Source organism: Oncorhynchus clarkii, chromosome 28 (assembly GCF_045791955.1).
Source record: "Oncorhynchus clarkii lewisi isolate Uvic-CL-2024 chromosome 28, UVic_Ocla_1.0, whole genome shotgun sequence".
In the NCBI taxonomy this organism is placed as follows: domain Eukaryota; kingdom Metazoa; phylum Chordata; class Actinopteri; order Salmoniformes; family Salmonidae; genus Oncorhynchus; species Oncorhynchus clarkii.
In genome coordinates, this window is record NC_092174.1 from 6,399,661 (window position 1) to 6,422,882 (window position 23,222).

A 23,222-nucleotide genomic window follows, 5' to 3' on the forward strand; every position below is an offset into this window, starting at 1 on the left:
TTGTTTTGCTCTACAAAGCACGAACGCTTCAGGGGAGTCGTCTGAAGGTAACCTAGTACCGGGGTGTAGAAATGGAACAACGTGCATAGGGGGTAAAAAAAACAAAGGTGTCACGAATAACAGTACCAAACATGGGTCTAAAAAGTTTTTTCCCCCCCCAGACTTCTCTCAGATATAGGACAGACACTTCAAAGCTTTATTTCTTATGATTTATTTTTGACCATCTGTGTTGCAATGTACAAACGTGTTGGGCTATGGGCTACAGCAGTATAGGCCAAATTCAATGTTAAATCTTTTTTTTTTTTTTTTTTAAATACCTACAGGGGACCTAAAATTCCAAATCAAATGGCTAAATTATAAATTGTATGACCATCTTAAAAAAATGCCATTTGTTAGCTTAGTAGATATTGTGATCTAAGGGCTTACACCTTTTAACGTTCACACCCCTATGTAGTACACTACCTTTGGGCCCTGAAATGTATGGATCACACTACCTTTTGGCCCTGAAATGTATGGAGTACACTACATTTGGGCCCTATAGAGAAGTAAGGGAGACCGGGGACAATAGTAACACTGGTCAATTGTAATCCATCAATTATTTAAATTGAGGAAGCCTTACTTTTTTTGCCACCTCTCAGTCTTGATTATTGACCTGTAGAACATTATGCATGTATCTAAACATATCATTTTTTATCAGTAAGATGAGGTATAGTTGATGACAATTATTGTTCTCACAAGATGTACGTTCTCACAAGACTAATTTGGAAAGAGTTCTATGCTTGGGGTTAGGTGTAACGCAATGCTGTACGTCACCCCTTACTTAAAATTATATATGTAATTACATAGACACATTCACATCAACTTTGGTAGTGCAACCAAGATAATACTTCAGAAAAATGTATACTTTTTGTAATGCTAATGCAAAATATAATATTTTGGATCCTCAGTTCTGGGCAATATTACACGCTTAACAGATCAAAAGAAAATGTCAACTTAGTGTATTTTCATCCAAATATCAGTAAAAAAAAAAAATAAATACACCACATTTTTACCACTGAAGACAGTGTTACAACTGTCCCATATACAACTTACCATGGTCGTTGGTAGCACAGGGAAATACAAGGCCTGGCTAGCCAAAAAACTTGTTTTGATCTTATCTGAGGCTTAAAAGTGTAATTATGCTTTGATTTAGAGATTAAAACCAATAGTTTTCTAATGCTAATTAGCAAATGCAACAACGACTGATAATGATAGAGCACGTCACAAATGTACATTTTTGTGTGACATTTTGAAATCACTACAAACAGTGTTAAAGTAAATCATATTTTAAGAAACAACTCCAAAATAGTCTCCCCTACACTACCTTTGGGCCCTCTAAAAAAGCTTAATGTAACATTAATGCTGTAGTGTGGATAAGTGTGTTGAATTAAATGTAACACTATTAGTTGATTTAACACTTGTGATGTTGCTGTGTACCTTTGGGTCCTTTCACTAGCTTGATCTCCATCACCTTCTCGGAGACAGGCTTCCTCCGGCGGACGTAGAGGCGCACCAGCGACCCGGCCTCCTTCAGAGCTTCCACTGCCCGACTGTGGGTCACGTCCCGCACGTCTGCCTCATTCACCCGCAGGATGACGTCGTTGACCCTTCACCGGGGTGAAGAGGAATGACAGTTAAAGCCAGGGTGGGGTCCCATAATCCAATCATAGTTTCAGCCAACTCATTACTCAAAGGACAAGTTCAGTATTTTACAACTTAAAGTCAATTGGTTCCTCAGTTTGTAGTGACTGTTCTAAGAAAAACGAACCATGGATTACAGTATCTATTGGCCCATAGACTACTTTCAGGGTGGGGAACCATCACTTTTCACTTTTAAAGTCTGCAGGTGTAATCCATTATGATGCAGGTATAATGCTTTGTAACACTTGTCATGAGCATGTACGACCTACTCATATCTTCCAGTCACAAGACCTGAAGGTAAATTGCCAGTTTGCTTCAAATTACCAACAAAAGATTCAAATGACGACAAAAACAAAAAATTGAGTAATACACTTATGGTCCACTCTTACCTAAAGTAAGTGTAAGAACATTGTACTATGTTCATGTATAAAAAGGCCCAGATGCCCTTTATTTTGGCTACCATGTCTAGAAGAGATCTCAGTGACTTTGAAAGAGTAGTCTCAAAGGAGCATAGGGGGTTTAAAAATGGTGTCTGTCACCAGATCTCAACCCAAAAAAACAATTATGGGAGATTATGAAGCGGCACTTGAGACTGTTTTCAAGCACCATAAACAAAACACTGAATGATGGAATTTATTGTGGAAGAATTGTGTCGCATCCCTCCAATAGAGTTCCAGACACTTGCGGAATCTATGCCAAGAAACATTGAAGCTGTTCTGGCAGCTGGTAAGGCCCAATGCCCTATTAACACACTTTATGTTGGGGTTTCCTTTATTTTGGCAGTTACGTGTATGTATGTATATAAAATGACTTGAAAATGACAAAGAACATCAGGAAATATCTCAGATCTCTCTTTACCTTTCCAAATTGACTAGATAAAATGGAACTGACCCTGTAGCTTTCTCAAACTTGCGCAACCAAAACCGACATCGGGTGCCATATTTGACCCTCCCCCGTCGATGGAGAATGTCACACTGGCTCACGTCCGCTATTGTGACTCTGGCTTATCTTGACACTTGTCAACGGCTGTATTAAGTTCTTCTGCCGGGGACTAGTGTAATATTGATGAGGTGATGAAAGCACCCAAGCACTCTGACCCTGTGGGTGTGTCTGTGGGGTCCACAGGGAAGCTTGTGTCTGTCAGTGACTGTCGGGATATTGAATTATGTTACCTGCCAGGGTGTTACTGTTCAGGGTCGTGTTCATTCGGGCACAATATGAACCCAGGTCTACAATTTGCGACAGTCACCCTCTCAATGCTCCTCTTTCTATGCTGTGCTAGTAGGCTGCGTGAGTAATATCCTGGGTCCTATCCACAAACATATTACTCTTCTAAGACCCCAGACAATCTGGGATCATTTAGGGATGCCAAACTGACGGATGTGCACATGTAGGCTACACGTTTAAGCAGTGGATCTGCAAGTGCGTAGCCTATAGATCCAAAAGCTGAGACACCGACTCATGCAAGGGTTTGTCTTTATTTTGACTATATTCTACATTGTAATTTGTTAATCCAGCCGCCGTGTCAGATTTCAAAAAGGCTTTAAGGTGAAAGCAAACCATGCGATTATCTGAGGACAGCGCCCCGCTTACAAACACATGAAAATCATATTTCAACCAGGCAGGTGCGACAAGTCAGAAATAGCAATATAAAAAAATGCCTTACCTTTGATGATCTTCTTCTGTTGGCACTCCAAAAGGTCCAAGTTACATCACAAATGGTCCTTTTGTTCGATAATTGTCCTTTATATCCATAAAAACTCAGTTTAGCTGGCTTCAGTCAATAATCCACCCATTTTCCCTCCTTCAAAATGCATACAAAATGAACCCCAAAAATTACTAATAAACTTTTCCAAACAAGTCAAACATTTAGAATCAACCCTGAGGTCTCCTAATACGCAAATAAATGATCAAATTTAAGAGGGAGAATCTTCATTGTCTTTAAAAAAATACCAAAGAACGCGCTTTCTTCTAAGCTCTTGGAAACACTACAGCAAAAATGGGAGCCACCTAGAAAAACTACAATTTCTGGCTAATTTTTCCAAAAACCAGCCTGAAACTTATTCTAAAGACTGTTGACATCTAGTGGAAGCCCTAGGAACTGCAATATGGGAGGAAAAAGTGGTAAGCTGAAATTATTTTTGGGGGGGATGGTTTGTCCTCGGGTTTTGCCTGCCATATCAGTTCTGTTATACTCAGACATTATTTCAACAGTTTTAGAAACTTTAGAGTGTTTTCTATGCACATCTACCAATTATATGCATATCCTAGCTTCTGGGCCTGAGTAACAGGCAGTTTACTTTGGGCACGCTTTTCATCCAAATGTCAAAATACTGCCCCTTGCCCCAAGGAGGTTAAACAAATCAAAACATATTTTGATTCAAAGTAGCCACCCTTAGCCTTGATGACAGCTTGGCACACTCTTGGTATTCTCTCAATCAGCCTCATGAGGTAGTCACCTGGAATGCATTTCAATTAACAGGTGTGCCATGTGAAAAGTTAATTTGTGGAATGTTTCCTTCTTAATGCCAATCAGTTGTGTTGTGACAAGGTAGGAGTGATATACTGAAGGTAGCACTATTTGGTAAAAGTCCGTGTCCATATTATGGCAAGAACAGCTCAAATAAACAAAGAAACGGCAGTCCATCATTACTTTAAAACATGAAGGTCAGTCAATCCGGATAATGTCAAGAACTTTGAAAGTTTCAAGTGCAGTGGCAAAAACCACCAAGTGCGATGATGAAACTGGCTCTCATGAGGACCGCCACAGGAAAGGAAGACCCAGAGTTACCGCTGCTGCAGAGGATAACGTTCATTAGAGTTAACTGCACCTCAGATTCCAGCCCAAATAAATGCTTCATAGAGTTCAAGTAACACACATCTCAACATCAACTGTTCAGAAAAGACTGCATGAATCAGGTCTTCATGGAAGAATTGCTGCAATGAAACCATTTCTAAAGGACACCAATATGAAGAAGAGACTTGGTTGGGCCAAGAAACACAGGCAATGGACATTAGACCGGTGGAAAACTGTAGCGATACACCATTCCATCTGGTTTGTGCTTAGTGGGACTGCCATTTGTTTTTCAACAGGACAATGACCCAACACACCTCCAGGCTGTGTAAGGGCTATTTGACCAAGAAGGAGAGTGATGGAGTGCGGCATCAGATGACCTGGCCTCCACAATCACCCGACCCCAATTGAGATGATTCGGGATGAGTTGGACCGCAGAGTGAAGGAAAAGCAGCCAACAAGTGTTCAGCATATGTGGAAACTCCTTCAAGACTGTTGGAGAAGCATTCCAAGTGTATAAAGCTGTCATCAAGGCAAAGGGTGGCTACTTTGAAGAATCAAAATATATTTATATTTGTTTCACACTTTTTTGGTTACTACATTATTCCATATGTGTTATTTCATAGTTTTGATGTCTTCACTATTATTCGACAATGTAGGAAATAACAAAAATAAAGGAAAACCCTTGAATGAGTAGCTGTGTCCAAACGTTTGACTGATACTGTTTACCTAAAGATCTTATGTGAGCCAGTTCAGCCAATTCAGAGAGTATATAACGAACAATTACACAATGCGTCAGTATGTGTGTACAGTCGTGGCCAAACGTTTTGAGAATGACAAAAATATTAATTTTTACAAAGTCTGCTGCTTCAGGGTCTTTAGACAGATGTTACTGTGGAATACTGAAGTATAATTACAAGCATTTCATAAGTGTCAAAGGCTTTTATTGACAATTACATGAAGTTGATGCAAAGAGTCAATATTTGCAGTGTGGACCCTTTTTCAAGACCTCTGCAATCCACCCTGGCATGCTGTCAATTAACTTCTAGGCCACATCCTGAATGATGGCAGCCCATTCTTGCATAATCAATGCTTGGAGATTGTCAGAATTTGTGGGTTTTTGTTTGCTTCTTGAGGATTGACCACAAGTTCTCAATGGGATTAAGGTCTGGGGAGTTTCCTGGGAATGGACCCAAAATGTCAATGTTTTGTTCCTCAAGCCACTTAGTTATCACTTTTTCCTTATGGCAAGGTGGAGCACCTGGAAAAGGCATTGTTCGTCACCAAACTGTTCCTGGATGGTAGGGAGAAGTTGTCTCGGAGGATGTGTTGGTACCATTCTTTATTCATGGCTGTGTTCTTAGGCAAAATTGTGAAAAATTCTTATTCAAACTCAATCAGCATGACAGAGTGATCTCCAGCCTTGTCCTCGTTAACGAGAATCACTGACTTTGTAAGCTGGTCCTTTTGTGGCAGGGCTGAAATGCAGTGGAAATGTTTTTTTGGGGGGATTCAGTTCATTTGCATGGCAAAAAGGGACTTTGCAATTAATTGCAATGCATCTGATAACTCTTCATAACATTCTGGAGTATATGCAAATTGGCATCAGACAAACTGAGGCAGCAGACTGGGAAAATTAATATTTGTGTCATTCTCTAAACTTTTGCCACAACTGTACGTGTGTGTATTCATTAGGGATGTGACAAATGTAAAAAAATAAAAATAAAAAAAGTTGTAATTTATCGGTTTTAAGTTAAAACGAAAAAATAAATAAAAAATAAACATTTGTTGGAAACAATGAAAGCTTACCTTAGTGGTCAAATGATTGCGTTCACCAAAAATAAAAAAGACAACAGAAAAAATGAAGACGTTTACAGAACGTATCCTGAGCATAGACAGGCAATATGCTCTTCAAAAAACACCCAGTGAAATACTAGCTCACCAACTATGTCAATCTGCCACATTGCATACAATTGCACAAATAAATGACAGTGATGGTATGCCCACCTGTGACAACAATGAAATAGACGATGTCAAAAACGTATATTCTAATTTATATCCATCAGAATACATTGGAAACACTCCACTAATTGAAGAACACCACCCACCGCTTCCGAGTATATTACTCGCCAATGTCCAGTCTCTAGATAACAAGGTAGACGAAATTAAGGCAAGGGTTGCCTTCCAGAGACATCTGGGATTGTAACATTCTGTTTCACGGAAACATGGCTCACTCAGGATATGTTGCCGGAGTCGGTACAGCCACTGGATTTCTTTATGCGTCGTGCCGACAGAAATAAACATCTCTCTGGGAAGGAGGAGGGCGGGGGTGTATGCTTCATGATTAACGACTCATGGTGTAGTCGTAACAACATACAGGAACTCAAGTCCTTTTGTTCACCTGACCAAGAATTTCTTACAATCAAATGCAGACCATACTATCTCACAAGAGAATTATATTTGGTTATCACAGCCGTGTATATCCCGCCTCAAGCCAATACCCCGACGGCCATCAATGAACTTCACTGGACTCTATGCAAACTGGAAACCATATATTCCGGGGCACCATTAATTAAAGCTGGGATTTTAACAAAGCGAATTTGAGAACAAGGCTACCTAAATTCTATCAGCATATTGATCGTAGTACTCATGTGGGCAATACACTGGATCACGGCTACTCTAACTTCCGCGAAGCATACAAGGCCCTCCCCCACCCTCTCTTCTGCAAATCCGACCATGACTCTATTTTGCTCCTACCGTCCTATAGGCAGAAAATCAAACAGGATGCACCCGTGACTGGACCTATCCAACGCTGGTCTGACCAATCGGAATCCACGCTTCAAGAATGTTTTGATCACGAGGACTGGGAAATGTTCTGGGCAGCCTCAGAGAATAACATTGATTTATATGCTGAATCTGTGAGTGAGTTTATAAGGAAGTGCATTGGAGATGTTGTGTCCACTGTGACAATTAAAACCTACCCTAAACAGAAACTGTGGATAGATGGCGGCATTCGTGCAGAACTTAAAGAGCGAACCACTGCATTTAACAATGGAAAAATGACTGGGAACATGGCCAATTTTAAACAGTGTAGTGATTCCCTCCGCAAAGCAATCAAACAAGCGAAATGTCGGAATAGGGACAAAGTGGAGTCGCAATTCAACGGCTCAGACACAAATGTGGTAGGGTCTAGAGGCAATTACGGACTACAAAAAGAAAATTCACCACGTCACGGACAAGGACGTCTTGCTTCCAGACTAAACATCTTCTTTGCTTGCTTTAAGGATAATACAGTGCCACCAACAAGGCCCGCTACCAAGGACTGCAGGCCCCCCCCCCCCTCCTTCTCCGTGGCTGACGTGAGTAAGACATTTACACGTGTTAACCCTTGCAAGGCCCAGACGGCATCACTAGCCGTGTCCTCAGAGCATGCACAGACCAGCTGGTGTGTTTATGGACATATTCAATCTCTTCCTATCCCAGTCTGCTGTCCCCACATGCCTCAAGATGGCCACCAATGTTCCTGTACCAATGAAGGCAAAGATAACTAAACTAAATTACTATTGCCCTGTAGCACTCAATTCTGTCATCATGAAGTGCTTTGAGATACTAGTCAAGGATCATATCACCTCCACCTTACCTGTCACCCAAGACACACTTCAAGTTGCATACTGCCCCAAATATGTCCACAGACGATGCAATCGCCATCACACTGGCCTATCCCATCTGGACAAGACAAATACCTACAGTGCCTTGTGAAAGTATTCGGCCCCCTTGAACTTTGCGACCTTTTGCCACATTTCAGGCTTCAAACAAAGATATAAAACTGTATTTTTTTGTGAAGAATCAACAACAAGTGGGACACAATCATGAAGTGGAACGACATTTATTGGATATTTCAAACTTTTTTAACAAATCAAAAACTGAAAAATTGGGCGTGCAAAATTATTCAGCCCCCTTAAGTTAATACTTTGTAGCGCCACCTTTTGCTGCGATTACAGCTGTAAGTCGCTTGGGGTATGTCTCTATCAGTTTTGCACATCGAGAGACTGAATTTTTTTCCCATTCCTCCTTGCAAAACAGCTCGAGCTCAGTGAGGTTGGATGGAGAGCATTTGTGAACAGCAGTTTTCTGTTCTTTCCACAGATTCTCGATTGGATTCAGGTCTGGACTTTTGACTTGGCCATTCTAACACCTGGATATGTTTATTTTTGAACCATTCCATTGTAGATTTTGCTTTATGTTTTGGATCATTGTCTTGTTGGAAGACAAATCTCCGTCCCAGTCTCAGGTCTTTTGCAGACTCCATCAGGTTTTCTTCCAGAATGGTCCTGTATTTGGCTCCATCCATCTTCCCATCAATTTTAACCATCTTCCCTGTCCCTGCTGAAGAAAAGCAGGCCCAAACCATGATGCTGCCACCACCATGTTTGACAGTGGGGATGGTGTGTTGCTTTTACGCCAAACATAACGTTTTGCATTGTTGCCAAAAAGTTCAATTTTGGTTTCATCTGACCAGAGCACCTTCTTTCACATGTTTGGTGTGTCTCCCAGGTGGCTTGTGGCAAACTTTAACTGACACTTTTTATGGATATCTTTTAAGAAATGGCTTTCTTCTTGCCACTCTTCCATAAAGGCCAGATTTGTGCAATATACAACTGATTGTTGTCCTATGGACAGAGTCTCCCACCTCAGCTGTAGATCTCTGCAGTTCATCCAGAGTGATCATGGACCTCTTGGCTGCATCTCTGATCAGTCTTCTCCTTGTATGAGCTGAAAGTTTAGAGGGACGGCCAGGTCTTGGTAGATTTGCAGTGGTCTGATACTCCTTCCATTTCAATATTATCGCTTGCACAGTGCTCCTTGGGATGTTTAAAGCTTGGGAAATCTTTTTGTATCCAAATCCGGCTTTAAACTTCTTCACAACAGTATCTCGGACCTGCCTGGTGTGTTCCTTGTTCTTCATGATGCTCTCTGTGCTTTTAACGGACCTCTGAGACTATCACAGTGCAGGTGCATTTATACGGAGACTTGATTACACACAGGTGGATTGTATTTATCATAATTAGTCATTTAGGTCAACATTGGATCATTCAGAGATCCTCACTGAACTTCTGGAGAGAGTTTGCTGCACTGAAAGTAAAGGGGCTGAATAATTTTGCACGCCCAATTTTTCAGTTTTTGATTTGTTAAAAAAGTTTGAAATATCCAATAAATGTCGTTCCACTTCATGATTGTGTCCCACTTGTTGTTGATTCTTCACAAAAAAATACAGTTTTATATCTTTATGTTTGAAGCCTGAAATGTGGTAAAAGGTCGCAAAGTTCAAGGGGGCCGAATACTTTCGCAAGGCACTGTATGTAAGAATGCTGTTCATTGACTACAGCTCAGCATTCAACACCATAGTACCCTCCAAGTTCATCATTAAGCTTGAGGACCTGGGTCTCAACTAGAGGTCAACCGATTAATCGGAATGGCCGATTAATTAGGGCCGATTTTAAGTTTTCATAACTATGGGAAATATCTATTTTTTTTACACCTTTATTTAACTAGGCAAGTCAGTTAACCTCTAGCGACGAGCAATCCCGTATCCGGGAGCGTAATCATTGCCTCAAACGCATTACCATAACGCAACGTTTTCTATTCATGAAAATCGCAAATGAAATGAAATAAATATATTCAAACACAAGTTTAGCCTTTTGTTAACAACACTGTCATCTCAGATTTTCAAAATATGCTTTTCAACCAAAGCTACACAAGCATTTGTGTAAGAGTATTGATAGCCTAGCATAGCTTTAAGCCTAGCATTCAGCAGGCAACATTTTCACAAAAACAAGAAAAGCATTCAAATAAAATCATTTACCTTTGAAGAACTTCGGATGATTTCAATGACGAGACTCTCAGATAGCAAATGTTCATTTTTTCCAAAAAGATTATTTGTGTTGGCGAAATAGCTTCGTTTTGTTCATCACGTTTGGCTAAGAAAAATACCGGAAAATGCAGTCACTACAAATTAGCTCCATAATATCGACAGAAACATGGCAAACGTTGTTTAGAATCAATCCTCAAGGTGTTTTTCACATATCTATTCGATAATATATCAGTCCTGACAGTTGGTTTCTCATCAGAAGCGAATAGAAAAATACTGCAGCTGGAGATTACACAATAATTTCAACGGAGGACACCAAGCGACCACCTGGTAAATGTAGTCTCTTATGGTCAATCTTCCAATGATATGCCTACAAATACGTCACAATGCTGTAGACACCTTGGGGAAAAAGTGGAAAAAGTAAGCTGACTCCTAGCACCTTCACAGCCATATAAGGAGTCATTGGCATGAGGTGGTTTCAAAAAATTTGGCACTTCCTGATTGGATTTTTATCTGGGTTTCGCCTTTAACATCAGTTCTGTGGTACTCACAGACAATATCTTTGCAGTTTTGGAAACGTCAGAGTGTTTTCTTTCCAAAGCTGTCAATTATATGCATAGTCGAGCATCTTTTCGTGACAAAATATCTTGTTTAAAACGGGAATGTTTTTCATCCAAAAATTAAAATAGCGCCCCCTATATCCAAGAAGTTAAGAACACATTCTTATCTTCAATGACAGCCTAGGAACAGTGGGTTAACTGCCTTGTTCAGGGGCAGAACGACAGATTTTCACCTTGTCAGCTCGGGGGAACCAATCTTGCAAACTTAACTAGTACAACGCAATAACGACCTGCCTCTTTCTCGTTGCGAATGCAGTAAGCCAAGGTAAGTTGCTAGCTAGCATTAAACTTATCTTATAAAAAACAATCATAATCACTAGTTAACTACACATGGTTGATGATATTACTAGATATTATCTAGCGTGTCCTGCGTTGCATATAATCTAACTGAGCATACAAGTATATGACTGAGCGGTGGTAGGCAGAAGCAGGCGTGTAAACATTCATTCAAACAGCTCTTTGTTGTGCGTCAAGCATTGCGCTGTTTATGACTTCAAGCCTATCAACTCCCGAGATGAGGCTCGTGTAACCGAAGTGAATTGGCTAGCTAGTTAGTGTGCGCTAATTGTCGTTGTGTTGCTGGTTCGAGCCCAGGGAGGAGCGAGGAGAGGGACGGAAGCTATACTGTTACACTGGCAATACTAAAGTGCCTATAAGAAGATCCAATAGTCAAAGATTAATGAAATACAAATGGTATAGAGGAAAATAGTCCTAAAATTCCTACAACCTAAAACTTCTTACCTGGGAATATTGAAGACTCAGGTTAAAAGGAACCACCAGCTTTCATATGTTCTCATGTTCTGAGTAAGGAACTGAAAAGTTAGCTTTCTTACATGGCACATATTTTACATGGAACATATTGTACTTTTACTTTCTTCTCCAACAATTTGTTTTTGCATTATTTAAACAAAATTTAACACGTTTCATTATTTACTTGAGGCTAAATTGATTTTATTGATCTATTGTATTAAATAAAAATAAGTGTTCATTCAGTATTGTTGTAATTGTCATTATTAAATCAAATAAAATATTTAATCGTCCGATTAATCAGTATCGGCTTTTATGGTCCTCCAATAATCGGTATTGGCGTTGAAAAATCATAATCGGTCGACCTCTAGTCTCAACCCCGCCCTGTACAATTGGGTCCTGGACACCCTGACGGGCAGCTCCAGGCGGTGAAGGTAGGAAACAACATCTCCACTTCGCTGATCCTCAACAATGGGGCCCCACAAGGGTCTGTGCTCAGCCCCATCCTGTACATCCTGTTCACCCGTGACTGCATGGCCATGCATGCCTCCAACTCAATCATCAAGTTTGCAGACACAGTAGTGGACTTGCTTAGCAACAATGACGAGACAGCCTACAGGGAGGAGGTGAGGGCACTCGGAGTGTGGTGTCAGGAAAACAACCTCACACTCAACGTCAACAAAACAAACAAGATGATCGTGGACTTCAGGAAACTGCAGAGGGGGCACTCCCCTATTCACATCGACTGGAAAGCAGTGGAGAAGGTGGAGATCCTCGGCATACACATCACGGACAAACTGAAATGGTCCACCCACATAGACAGTGTGGCGCACAAACTCACAAACTTTTACAGATGCACAATTGAGAGCATCCTGTCGGGCTGTATCACCGCCTGGTACGGCAACTGCACCGCCCACAACTGCAAGGCTCTCCAGACGGTGGTGCTGTCTGTAAAACACATCACCGGGGGCAAACTACCTGCCCTCCAGGACACCTACAGCACCCGATGTCACAGGAAGACCAAAAAGATCATCAAGGACAACAACTACCCGAGCCACTGCCTGTTCACCCCACTACCATCCAGAAGGTGAGGTCAGTACAGGTGCAGGTGCAGAGACTGAGAGTCTGAAAAACAGCTTCTATCTCAAGGCCATCAGACTGTTAAACAGCCATCACTGACACAGAGAGGCTGCTGCCTACTGTCATGTCGTGGCCCTCTTTGGGTATAACTAGTGGCTTCCCCCCCTCTCCCTCCTTCACCCAGGTTCTGTTATTCCAGGTTGTAAATTCCTGGAGGAGACTCTCTCCTCCTGGCCATGCAGTATAGAGAGAGTTTCACAGTAGAACAAATGAACTTCTTCTACATCACACAACTTGAGAACTGAACAATATCCATGTATTGGAGAATGTGTAAACGGTTGGTGGAGAAGCCAGCTACGACCCGGTCCGTTTTGTTTCATAATTGTGATCTCATGAAAGACAATACAGCCACATAACCATAACTCTGTTATACAGGTGCCTCCGTTATGAGGTTTGCATCGAATTATTGTATAAAATGAATGAGTAAAGATGAAACTATTTGTAAAATGATGTAAGGTGATGTTAAACCTTGTAATGAAAGAGAATTGTATTCCCTTTAAAGTTTAACCAAGTCATTAGCCCACCCCCTTGAGCACAGGCATGATCTCTGGTGTCATGGAACAGCCCTTTTCTACTGTTACGAATGAAACCCACACCTGAAGAAATCATCTTCAGACTATGCATACCTTGGTCAGCTAAGGGGGCAAAGGTTTGAGTAGAGACCACAAAAACCTCAGTATAAGCTAAGGTTGTGATGGTTGTTGAATTCCTAACCACACCACGTGGAGCATTGGCTACACGGCGGGAAATGGTTAAACTCTGAGACTATCGATCCCAACAGAATAAGAGCAAATCTTAGATACTAATTACTAGTCTGAAGCAAGGAATTATGTCAACCTGGGGTGCGAAGACCGACAACTGCCAAAACATCAATTTCTATAAGAACATTTCTGAATGGTATTCTGAAGTATCCATTCTAACCATGAAAGACTTCAGGGAAGCAGAAGTAGAGATCCAATAGAGATCACGACGACACACTGAGCGTAAATATTAATTGATTGCAATTATTCCCGAATGAATGAGCGTTCATGTGCAAAGGATTAGCATTTCAGTCCACACCCACTTCCCTTTGTTCGCCAAGCCGTCATATTGGCTTAGCCCACTAGGGAACCTCCCCTATCATTTCCTTGTAACCATATCTACTGTTTGTGTGTTTATGCATTCTGTGATTATTTAGTTAGTAAATCAATTATTAAGACAATTGATGTATGGATGATTCATAGTAAAAGCTGGGTTTGTGCAGATTTACGACGTTTGGAATGAGATTAACGTAAGTTAAAGAATAATTCATTCATAATCACGTAATAATTACAGAGAATTGATTTAATAAAATAACAGTCTTCACTTTAATGACGTCAAAGACAACATATTATGACGCCCCGTGCGAGGAATCTAAAATAGAATTGGACTTTGCTGTTGAATTTTATATATATAAATATAAATTGTGCAAACAGAATAGTACAAACAGACTGCTTTGTATACAAATTGGTTGCGTGTGTGTTTCCATTTGAACAAGCTATTTAGAAGCGCCAACAATCAGTTGTAAATTCCAGATTTAGTCCGATATCACAATTGACTGGATATCTTAACATGATCCAGGTTTGGGTGTCACCTAATTATTTTTCAAGAAATATACTGCCGATTCTGAGAGACGACGCACAACAACGGTTTATACCACGAAACCACGATTCCAATAACCTCTGCGGTCCAAATAACTGTAAAGTACGTCGCCATCAAAACGACTACCACAACAATCGACCTGTTCACTACGTTCCTGCACCCAACCCACACAAAGTGTCAGAGCACAAGGGTAACAACAGGTTGAAGGACGATCAAAACATAAACCAATGTTCTCCAGAAGTTCCACTACGTGAAGAACTATAGCGAGAAAAATTTGAGAAAAGGGTAAAAGTCACAAGGACTAGTTGGGAAATTACTGGACACCAGGTCTGCAGGAAACAACCATAGCAAGGATGTTAAAACTCAAATTTCTCCCGCTCTCACTCGAGATCCTATCCAGGGCCCTCTTGATCAAGAAACACCCTGTGTATGTAACCAGCCTAGAATCTGTACCCCTGCTACTTGGAAAAGACTTGATGGATCGGTTACTCCCACTGATGGATTGGAAAACCAACCAGGTATGGTCACAGACCACAGTGCCTTCTCCACTGACCACACTGTCTCCCCCTAACGCTAGCTGCAATGCAGTCATTCACGAGGGGTATCTGTCGAAAGCACCACTTTGGAAAAATACATTTAGAAACTTATATTACGATACATAGACAAATTCCATCAGCCAACCTGATTGACCATTCTTTTCATGATTTCGAGCCAGCTGTCTCTGTGAATGAGCAACTTCCCTCCTTCTTGCAGTCCTGTAATACGGTAGTTGAGATGAACTTCTCTTGACCTTCGGACACTTCCGCAAGCACTACGGCCGTCTCAGCAAGAAAAATATCAATGCGCAGAGCATACTCTGCTTCCGATGATACACCTTCCGCTTTGTGGGGGACTGTCACCCTTTACAATGACACCAATGGTGTCAGTCCAGCAACTGACCCGATGACTTCCACTGGTGAAACACTTTGCGATATCACAGACCGATGTTCGCAGGTACTGAAGAGGTTGCCACACGCGGATGCATTGGTGACTGACAGGCCTCGACAGCCAATGAGTGTTTTGAAGCACAAACACCAGGAGATTTGGTTGAAATGGCTGTACCATTCTCATAACGCGGTCGCTGACAACTCGTACATAGGGTCTGACCTTTTCGTTTGCACCTCAGATACCAACACTGGTGGGGTGTCCTGAGACACAAAGGGAAGGAATAGTAGCCCAGACCCTTGATGAGCCTCATCGAGGCTGGTTGCGGTGTCGAGACTACGGGCAACACCGTACAAGCCCGCCAGAGCATAAAACAAATCTAGTTGTAAACTCACCTATGAGAACAGTGAGGAAAAGACGGGCCCCTAGACGGGGACAATCTTAGAACACATCTAAGATATTACTGAGGTGTACCACACTGGTCGTAGAAGAAGTCCAGTGAACTTCCACCTTAAACAAATGGCAAAAAAATTAATAAATTGCCATGTGTAGGTTCAACTACAACACAACTAGTAAAATGCTCTAATCATGTGTTCCGGTAGGATAATATTTCAGAATAAATCGGTAGGATAACTGGTCCCCTTAAGTACCAGTACCAATACCAGCAACAGTCAGTCCAGCTACAATCAGTAAGAAGGTTAGTGACCTAACCAAGCAAATTAAACTTGACAACAGCGACATAGGAGTCACTCAGAGTGCAACATGGGGATCGGAATCTCCAGAACACTTTTCTGACGGTTAACACACATGCCACTAATAAATAGAACCTCCATTCAGGAGGAAAGTTATTAGAAGTCATGAACCATGATCACACCACGTACGACTGGTCCAATGCTTACTTCCGTCGTGAGGTTAGCTCCTCCGTGGATAACATAGCTATGAAATAGACCTGTAGTAAAACCACTAGATTCCCTCGACACCAATTCTGACTGACCTCCAGGCATTGACCTGAAAATTACCTGACAAGTCTGCCAGGATGAAAGACAATACAGCCACACTACCATAACTCGGTTTATACAGATGCCTCTGAGGTTTGCGTGTAATTATTGTATAAAATGAATGAGTGAAGATGAAACTATTTGTGAAATGATGTAAGGTGATTTTACCCCCCCCCCCCCCGGAATCTGGTGTATCCCAATTGCTACACATATAATGTGTTTTTTAAGGCACTGGACACAATGATAGAGTTTATAGAATAAAAATGTATTAGGCCCTAATCTATGACTAGGAATACAGATACGCATGTTGGTCACAGATGCCTTAAAAAAAAAAGTAAGGTAAGGGTGTGGATCAGAACACCAGTAAGTATCTGATGTGACCACCATTTGCCTCATGCAGCGTGACATCTTCACATAGAGTTGATCGAGCTGTTGATTGTGGCCTGTGGAATGTTGTCCCACTCTTCTTCAATGGCCAGTCCCAGTCATGTGAAATCAATAGATTAGGGCCTAATTAATTAATTTAAAATGACTGATTTCCTAACATGAACTGTAACTCTGTAAATACCTTTGAAATTGTTGCATGTTGCGTTTATATTTTTGTTCAGTGTAAATAAAAACGGCTACATGTCGAAGTGTAGGTGACATGTATATTGGCTACATCCTCATGTCCAAACCAAACCGATGCTGATATAAGGGAGGCTCCAGAAAATGTAGCCAAACTTTAGTTAAACATTTAATTGCATAAATATAGGATAAACGCCAGTCACGTTAGATAATAATTAACAATAACATCTAAAGGCTTGATTCTGTCGACATACTCGAGGCGTGGTTCGTTCAGATCAAATGGTCACAAGACCGGAGGAGTGAAGGACAGTGCCTGAAGGACAGTGCCCGAAGCGCACCTCACATCACCCACCTTGAATGTGAGCAGAGGTAGTCAGCATTTTAAACTATTTAACCATAATCTTAATTGTTAAAAACATGGACGTTTTATCAAATTTTATGAAGTATGTCTTACCTTGCTTCAAAGTAGCCTAGCTAAAATACAACCATAGAATGTTGAGGGAATTATTTCATAAACACTTAATATGCCATTGAAACCATCATTTTTCTCATGTTCTATTGATTTTCAAAATCAAAGTTATTTTATGGTCCAGCAGCCAAAGGCACAATCCTAGTCATATTAGTAGCCCTAACAACCCGTAGTAGTTGATGCATCTTTAGATTTCCCCTTTTTTATATTCTAACCAGTATTTCAATCTCTGTCAGAAGAAACTGCTTGCGCATGTGGTGCGCTTTTGAGAACAGCGTTTTCCCGCTAATTGCATTTTGGAACATAGCCCATAGCCTAAAGCCATGCGCACATTTTGAGCTTATAATATGAAGAAATAAAACTTTTTCACAATTTTAAGATAAACGGTCTGATCTGATGCATCAGCCTCATTGCTTTTTTACATTGTTTAATTAATGTAACGTAGACACTGGGAGTCGAGAAGCCGGTGGTAAGTTTAATATAACGAGAAACATGGAACGATACAACGTAGGATTAGCGTCTAGACATGTCCCTGAGTCTGTTTTAAACCGTAGACATATAAAGTTAATGTCAAGCAATGAGATGGTTTTCTTTGTGCTCCACTCACCGTTGATTCTCACCCATTGTGGTCTATTTGACAAAAAATATATAAAATCCACAGAATGAGGTTCGGACTTGGTTCATATGCAAAAGTTTCTTGCCCATTAGAAGTGGCTGTATTGGCTAAAAAGCACTGGAAAAGTCCACAACCACCATCTGTGCATTGCACTTTTTTCAAGATGGGAAGGAGCCAGGTGTAGTAAGTACACGAGCATCGTCCACTCCTCTCTGTTGCTTGTAGGAAAAATGAAGGGGGTCTACAATGTCTCCAACCTTGTTTTGTATGTGGGAGTGGATCAAAACGTGTCATTATGAGGTGTTAATGCAACAGGGCGGTAATCATTGAGAACAGCAGGGCAGCTCTTCTTGAGCACTGGGCATACGATGGAACATTTCCACAGAGCTGGTATTGTGTGCTTCCTCAGTGAGCGATTGAACAGCTCAGAGAACAAACCTGACAATTCCTTGTGACAGGATTTCAGAATATGGTTGCTGATGTTACCCTGGCCAATCAGTACTGTCAACGCAGTCTCACAGTCCTGCACTCAAGGTGTCATTCCAATGTTTGACTGATTTATAGACCACTCCATCCCTCTGTAGACTTGTAGGCATGATTAATATTGCTGAAGCAAAGATAAATTGTTTTACTACCCCTTGTAGCACATGCAGCAAATTGCTGATAACAATGTAGCAAATTGCTGATACATAGGCAGCACCTTTTTGTGCGTACAGCTGTTGAAATTACCCAGTATTAATACAGGGGAGTCCGGTGATTGACTATGCGCTGCACACATGTGATAAAATCGGCTGCGTGTGTGACATTGGCTGAGGGTGGAATATATTGATGGGGGGGAAAAAATAGATAGTTACATATTGAAATATTATTTTTGACGCTATATCGTATCATATCCTTTTAACAATATCGCAATATTTATTTTGCGCTAGTCGGCTGTACCAACACTGGTATTTTTCATCCTAAAGCTTGTTCACCATATTCTGAAATAGTGACCCAACATGTTTTCAGTACATTTATTTCCGACTGATCAAAACTAATTTTCTCATGCTCTCTCGTCTCAATGTAGCAGACAATGTTTGGAACATCAAATGGCAATAAAATGGCAGTATCAATACATATACAAACGCAATAATTAAAATACAAATCGTATCAGCACATAAGTATCGTGATAACATCATATTGTGAGGTCCCTGGCAATTCCCAGCCCTAGTGGAATATAGGGCCCTGAGTGTACAAAACATTTGGAACACCTGCTCTTTCGATGGCATAGACTGAACAGGGGAATCCAGGTGGTACCATCATTACCATACCTCAAATCCATCTGGAAAAGTTTGCATTTCACCACTTCATTTAACTTCTCAAAGTATTGCCATACAGGACTTGCCATGCAACGATGTTGCAGGCGAAAGCCTGAGAAAAATCCAATCCGGAATTCCCCATATTTTGAAAGCGCTGCGTGCCAATGAGTCCCCATTGAGCTGCGAATGTGCTATGAACCAGCTTACGATTTCCACATATTCCCCAAGGTGTCTACAGCATTGTGACGTAGTTTTACGCATTTATGTTGAAGAATACCCGTAGGGGGCTACATTGCGCAAATGGTCACATGATGCTCCAGGAGAAAATCTCACGTAAAGTACAGAGGTAGCCATTATTCCAATCGCTTCTACTGAGAAACCAATTGTCCCGGTGGATATATTATCGAATAGATATTTGAAAAACACCTTGAGGATTGATTCTAAACAGCGTTTGCCATGTTTCTGTCGATATTATGGAGCTAATTTGGAATATTCTTCGGCGTTGTCGTGACCGCAATTTCCGGTCGATTTCTCAGCCAAACGTGAAGAAAACGGAGCTATTTCGCCTACAAAATAATATTTTGGGAAAAAATGAACTTTGGCTATCTACCTGGGAGTCTCGTGAGTGAAAACATCCGAAGTTCATCAAAGGTAAACAATTTAATTTGATTGCTTTTCTGATTTTTGTGACAAGGTTGCCTGCTGCTAGCAAGGCATAATGCTATGCTAGGCTATCGATAAACTTACACAAATGCTTGTCTAGCTTTGGTTGTAAAGCATATTTTGAAAATCTGAGATGACAGGGTGATTAACAAGAGGCTAAGCTGTGTTCCAATATATTTCACTTGTGATTTTCATGAATAGGAAGATTTTCTAGGAAGATTTGTCCATTGCGTTATGCTAATTAGTGTCAGATGATGACAACGGTCCCGTTCACGGGATGGGGTGTCACTAGAGGTTAACGCCGATGGCGTGCAGAGAACTTTATATAATAATTTGAAAGATGCATCTCTCTTACTAATGATACAACACTGTTGCATTAGGTATTTGTTTAATTGAAATTGTCCCTTTATGTTGATGATTGGGACCTGTTAGTGGTAGCTTTGTGATAACTGCACTGTGACTTTCACGGTTAGGGATTTTTTCTTAACGTTAACGTTTTCATGTTTAAACGTTCACACCTCTAATATGTGTGTGTGTTCCTCACTCACCGGAGTCGTCCGTCCTGGGCCGCCGCCCCCCCAGGGATGACCTTGGTGATGAAGATGCTGGGGTCTTCACCGATGTGGGGGTTGTCCGTTCCCCCCGCGATACTGAAACCCAGCCCAGAGTTACCCTGGAGAAACCAAAGACACACAAACACACTTTCTCCATAAGCACCTTTAGGTCTTTGAAAAGCGCTATATAAATCCCATGTATTATTATTATTCATACATTAACATGTCAACTATAACAACAATTACAAACTGCTACTGCATACAACAGATTTGTTTGTGCAGTCTTGCCTACTCCTAAGGTGTATTGTTACGCCACTGTTTGTGCGGTCTTACCAAGTTTTCCGGTAATGCAAGACGAGTTGGCAAGACAGCACAAACCAGATCTGGGACCAGGCTAATTTCCAAATGGTCATCAAGCATTTACAACAAAGTGGCAGTATTATCACATTATAAAACACACCAAGCCAGTAGGCGCACACAGAGTGCGTTGTTACTTAGGAATGGCAGCGGGTGCAGGGGATAAGAGCTCCCAGGGAGACAGCTTGCGGAGAGGCGAGCATTTTTTATTTACGCTACGCTAATAATACCGTGCACTTGAAAGTACAGCTGAAATGGGTCACGCAAAAGAAAAAAGGAACATAGCAAAAATACATCACCATGGGTGCATTGGGAGGATTAAGACATGGCTACATAATGCAAGAGTGCACAAAGCAACAAAATGCGTATAACGCCAGAGACATGGTCTGAGTCCTAAATGGCACCCTATTCCCTTTATATTGCTCATATATAGGGAATATGGTGCCATTTGGGATGTAAGCCTTGGAGTGTGTCAGACTTGAGTGGAACATTGGAGAGACTGGAGGAGTGTACTACACAAGAGAGCTGGCTGTTTAATACAGGATAACTTGAGAGGAGAGAACATTATGGTCCTGATGGTGCTGTATTATACGAGCAGTGTTGGGGTCAGTTCCATTTCCACTCAATTCCGAGAGACGAATTGCAATGTAATTACCAAATTGAATGGATTCCCTGAATTATCTGAGTAGAAAAATGGAATTCATACAGACGCTGCATACTCGAGCTGTGAGTAAGGCTGTTACGGTGACCGCATTTACCGCCCCACCAGTGGTCACGAGTCTAGACAACTGTCAAATTCCATGGTAATTAGGCTTCTCCAAGCTCTGATGCTGCTGATGGTCATTAGTCGCCCACCAAACTTGCTAACTGTCTGGTACCCCACTCTATTGTCCCTCAAATCACTCTGACATCAATGCAAATGTAATTGAAAATCAAATCAAACACTTATACCCTGACTACAACGCTCGCATTGCAAAATAAATGTAGAAATCTATATTATTCAATTACTGCACCCACACTCTTTGCGCGCGCCAATGAGTGTCTGCGTTGCCAAGGGCTAAAACAGAAGTCAGTTCTATTTGTGACGCAGATCGCGCTGAATGTCTTGCCTCTCCCATCTCCTCATTGGTTTATAGAAGCAGGTACCCACGTGCCATCTCCTCATTGGTTATACCCACATGGGTGACTGAAAGATAAACAGGGTCGGTAGCGGTAATGCACCTAACTTAGGAAAGTTACCAATCGCAATAAAAAGTCCAGAGAAGAAAAGGCCTGGAAGAAGGAGAGATGACAAGAAATGATTCGGTTGACTGTTTTATGTGTGGATTAATTGTCGGACCTTGTGCATTTCAGGTAAAATAACTCAATGTTTTTATCCCAGGACAAATTAGCTAGCAACAGCAAGCTAGCTAAATAGGACAAATTAGCTAGCAAGTGCATGCTAGCTAGCTAAATTGCCATAAATGTGTAATGCTTTTCGGTCCCCAAATTACTGAAATTGGTTCAGAGTTTGTTTTGATATTTTAATCTGCGTGTCGCGATCGCATTTGGTGTGGGGGCACAAAATAGCAGCCGGTTTGGGTTCCGTGTTGAGAACCCATGAGCTCAAATTGCGCAACATTTCCATAGGCTATGCAATTGCCTGAGAATATCTATTTAAAAGAGGATACCATCAGCTTTCTATAGGCTAGGCCTACTATATTTATTTCTCAACTTTCCTAACATTAAGCACATTGATTATTTTTACAACAGGAGTATAGCCTACCTGGCTGGCATGAAAATGAACCCCGCGAAAAGCATACTCCATTTACTATTTAAGTGCATAAATGACATGTATTGTTTCCCGCTGCCCCTGTTTTGATACAGGTGCATTATAATGGTCAAATTCTAAATCAAAACAAATTTCATACATATAATATTTAGTATATGTAAAGACAATTTTAATCAAGAATAGTGTGATGGGTGACAATTTTAGCCTATCACTTGTGAATGATGCCCAGCTTAAGGCAAACGGCGCATTTTGTTTTTACAACCTTTACAAATCATAGTTGCACATCTCATGTAGCCTAGCCCATAGGCTTATATGTTTTATTAAGGTTTGTATCACAACTAAAGCACCAAATAACTTCTTAAATTGAAGAACATTAATCCGCTTTACAATGGTTGTAGAGTCTAAATTACATACAGTGGGGAGAACAAGTATTTGATACACTGCTGATTTTTCAGGTTTTCCTACTTACAAAGTATGTAGGGGTCTGTAATTTTTATCATAGGTACACTTCCACTGTGAGGGACGGAATCTAAAA

General features: G+C 41.1%; 1 protein-coding gene across 26 annotated transcripts in view; it reads right to left on the minus strand.

Annotated features, from left to right (window-relative positions):
• Positions 1 to 23,222, minus strand: part of LOC139387551 (disks large homolog 1) — a 262,524-nt gene that overhangs the window by 97,536 nt on the left and 141,766 nt on the right. For all 26 annotated transcript variants that reach the window (XR_011629189.1, XM_071133865.1, XM_071133868.1 and 23 more), the window contains 2 exons: positions 20,554 to 20,678; positions 1,477 to 1,646 (listed from right to left, as the gene is read on the minus strand). Coding sequence is in view for 25 of the 26 variants with exons in the window: in XM_071133865.1 (XP_070989966.1) it covers positions 1,477 to 1,646; positions 20,554 to 20,678 (295 nt within the window). In the remaining variant the exon portion in view is untranslated. The remainder of the gene's footprint in view (positions 1 to 1,476; positions 1,647 to 20,553; positions 20,679 to 23,222) is intronic.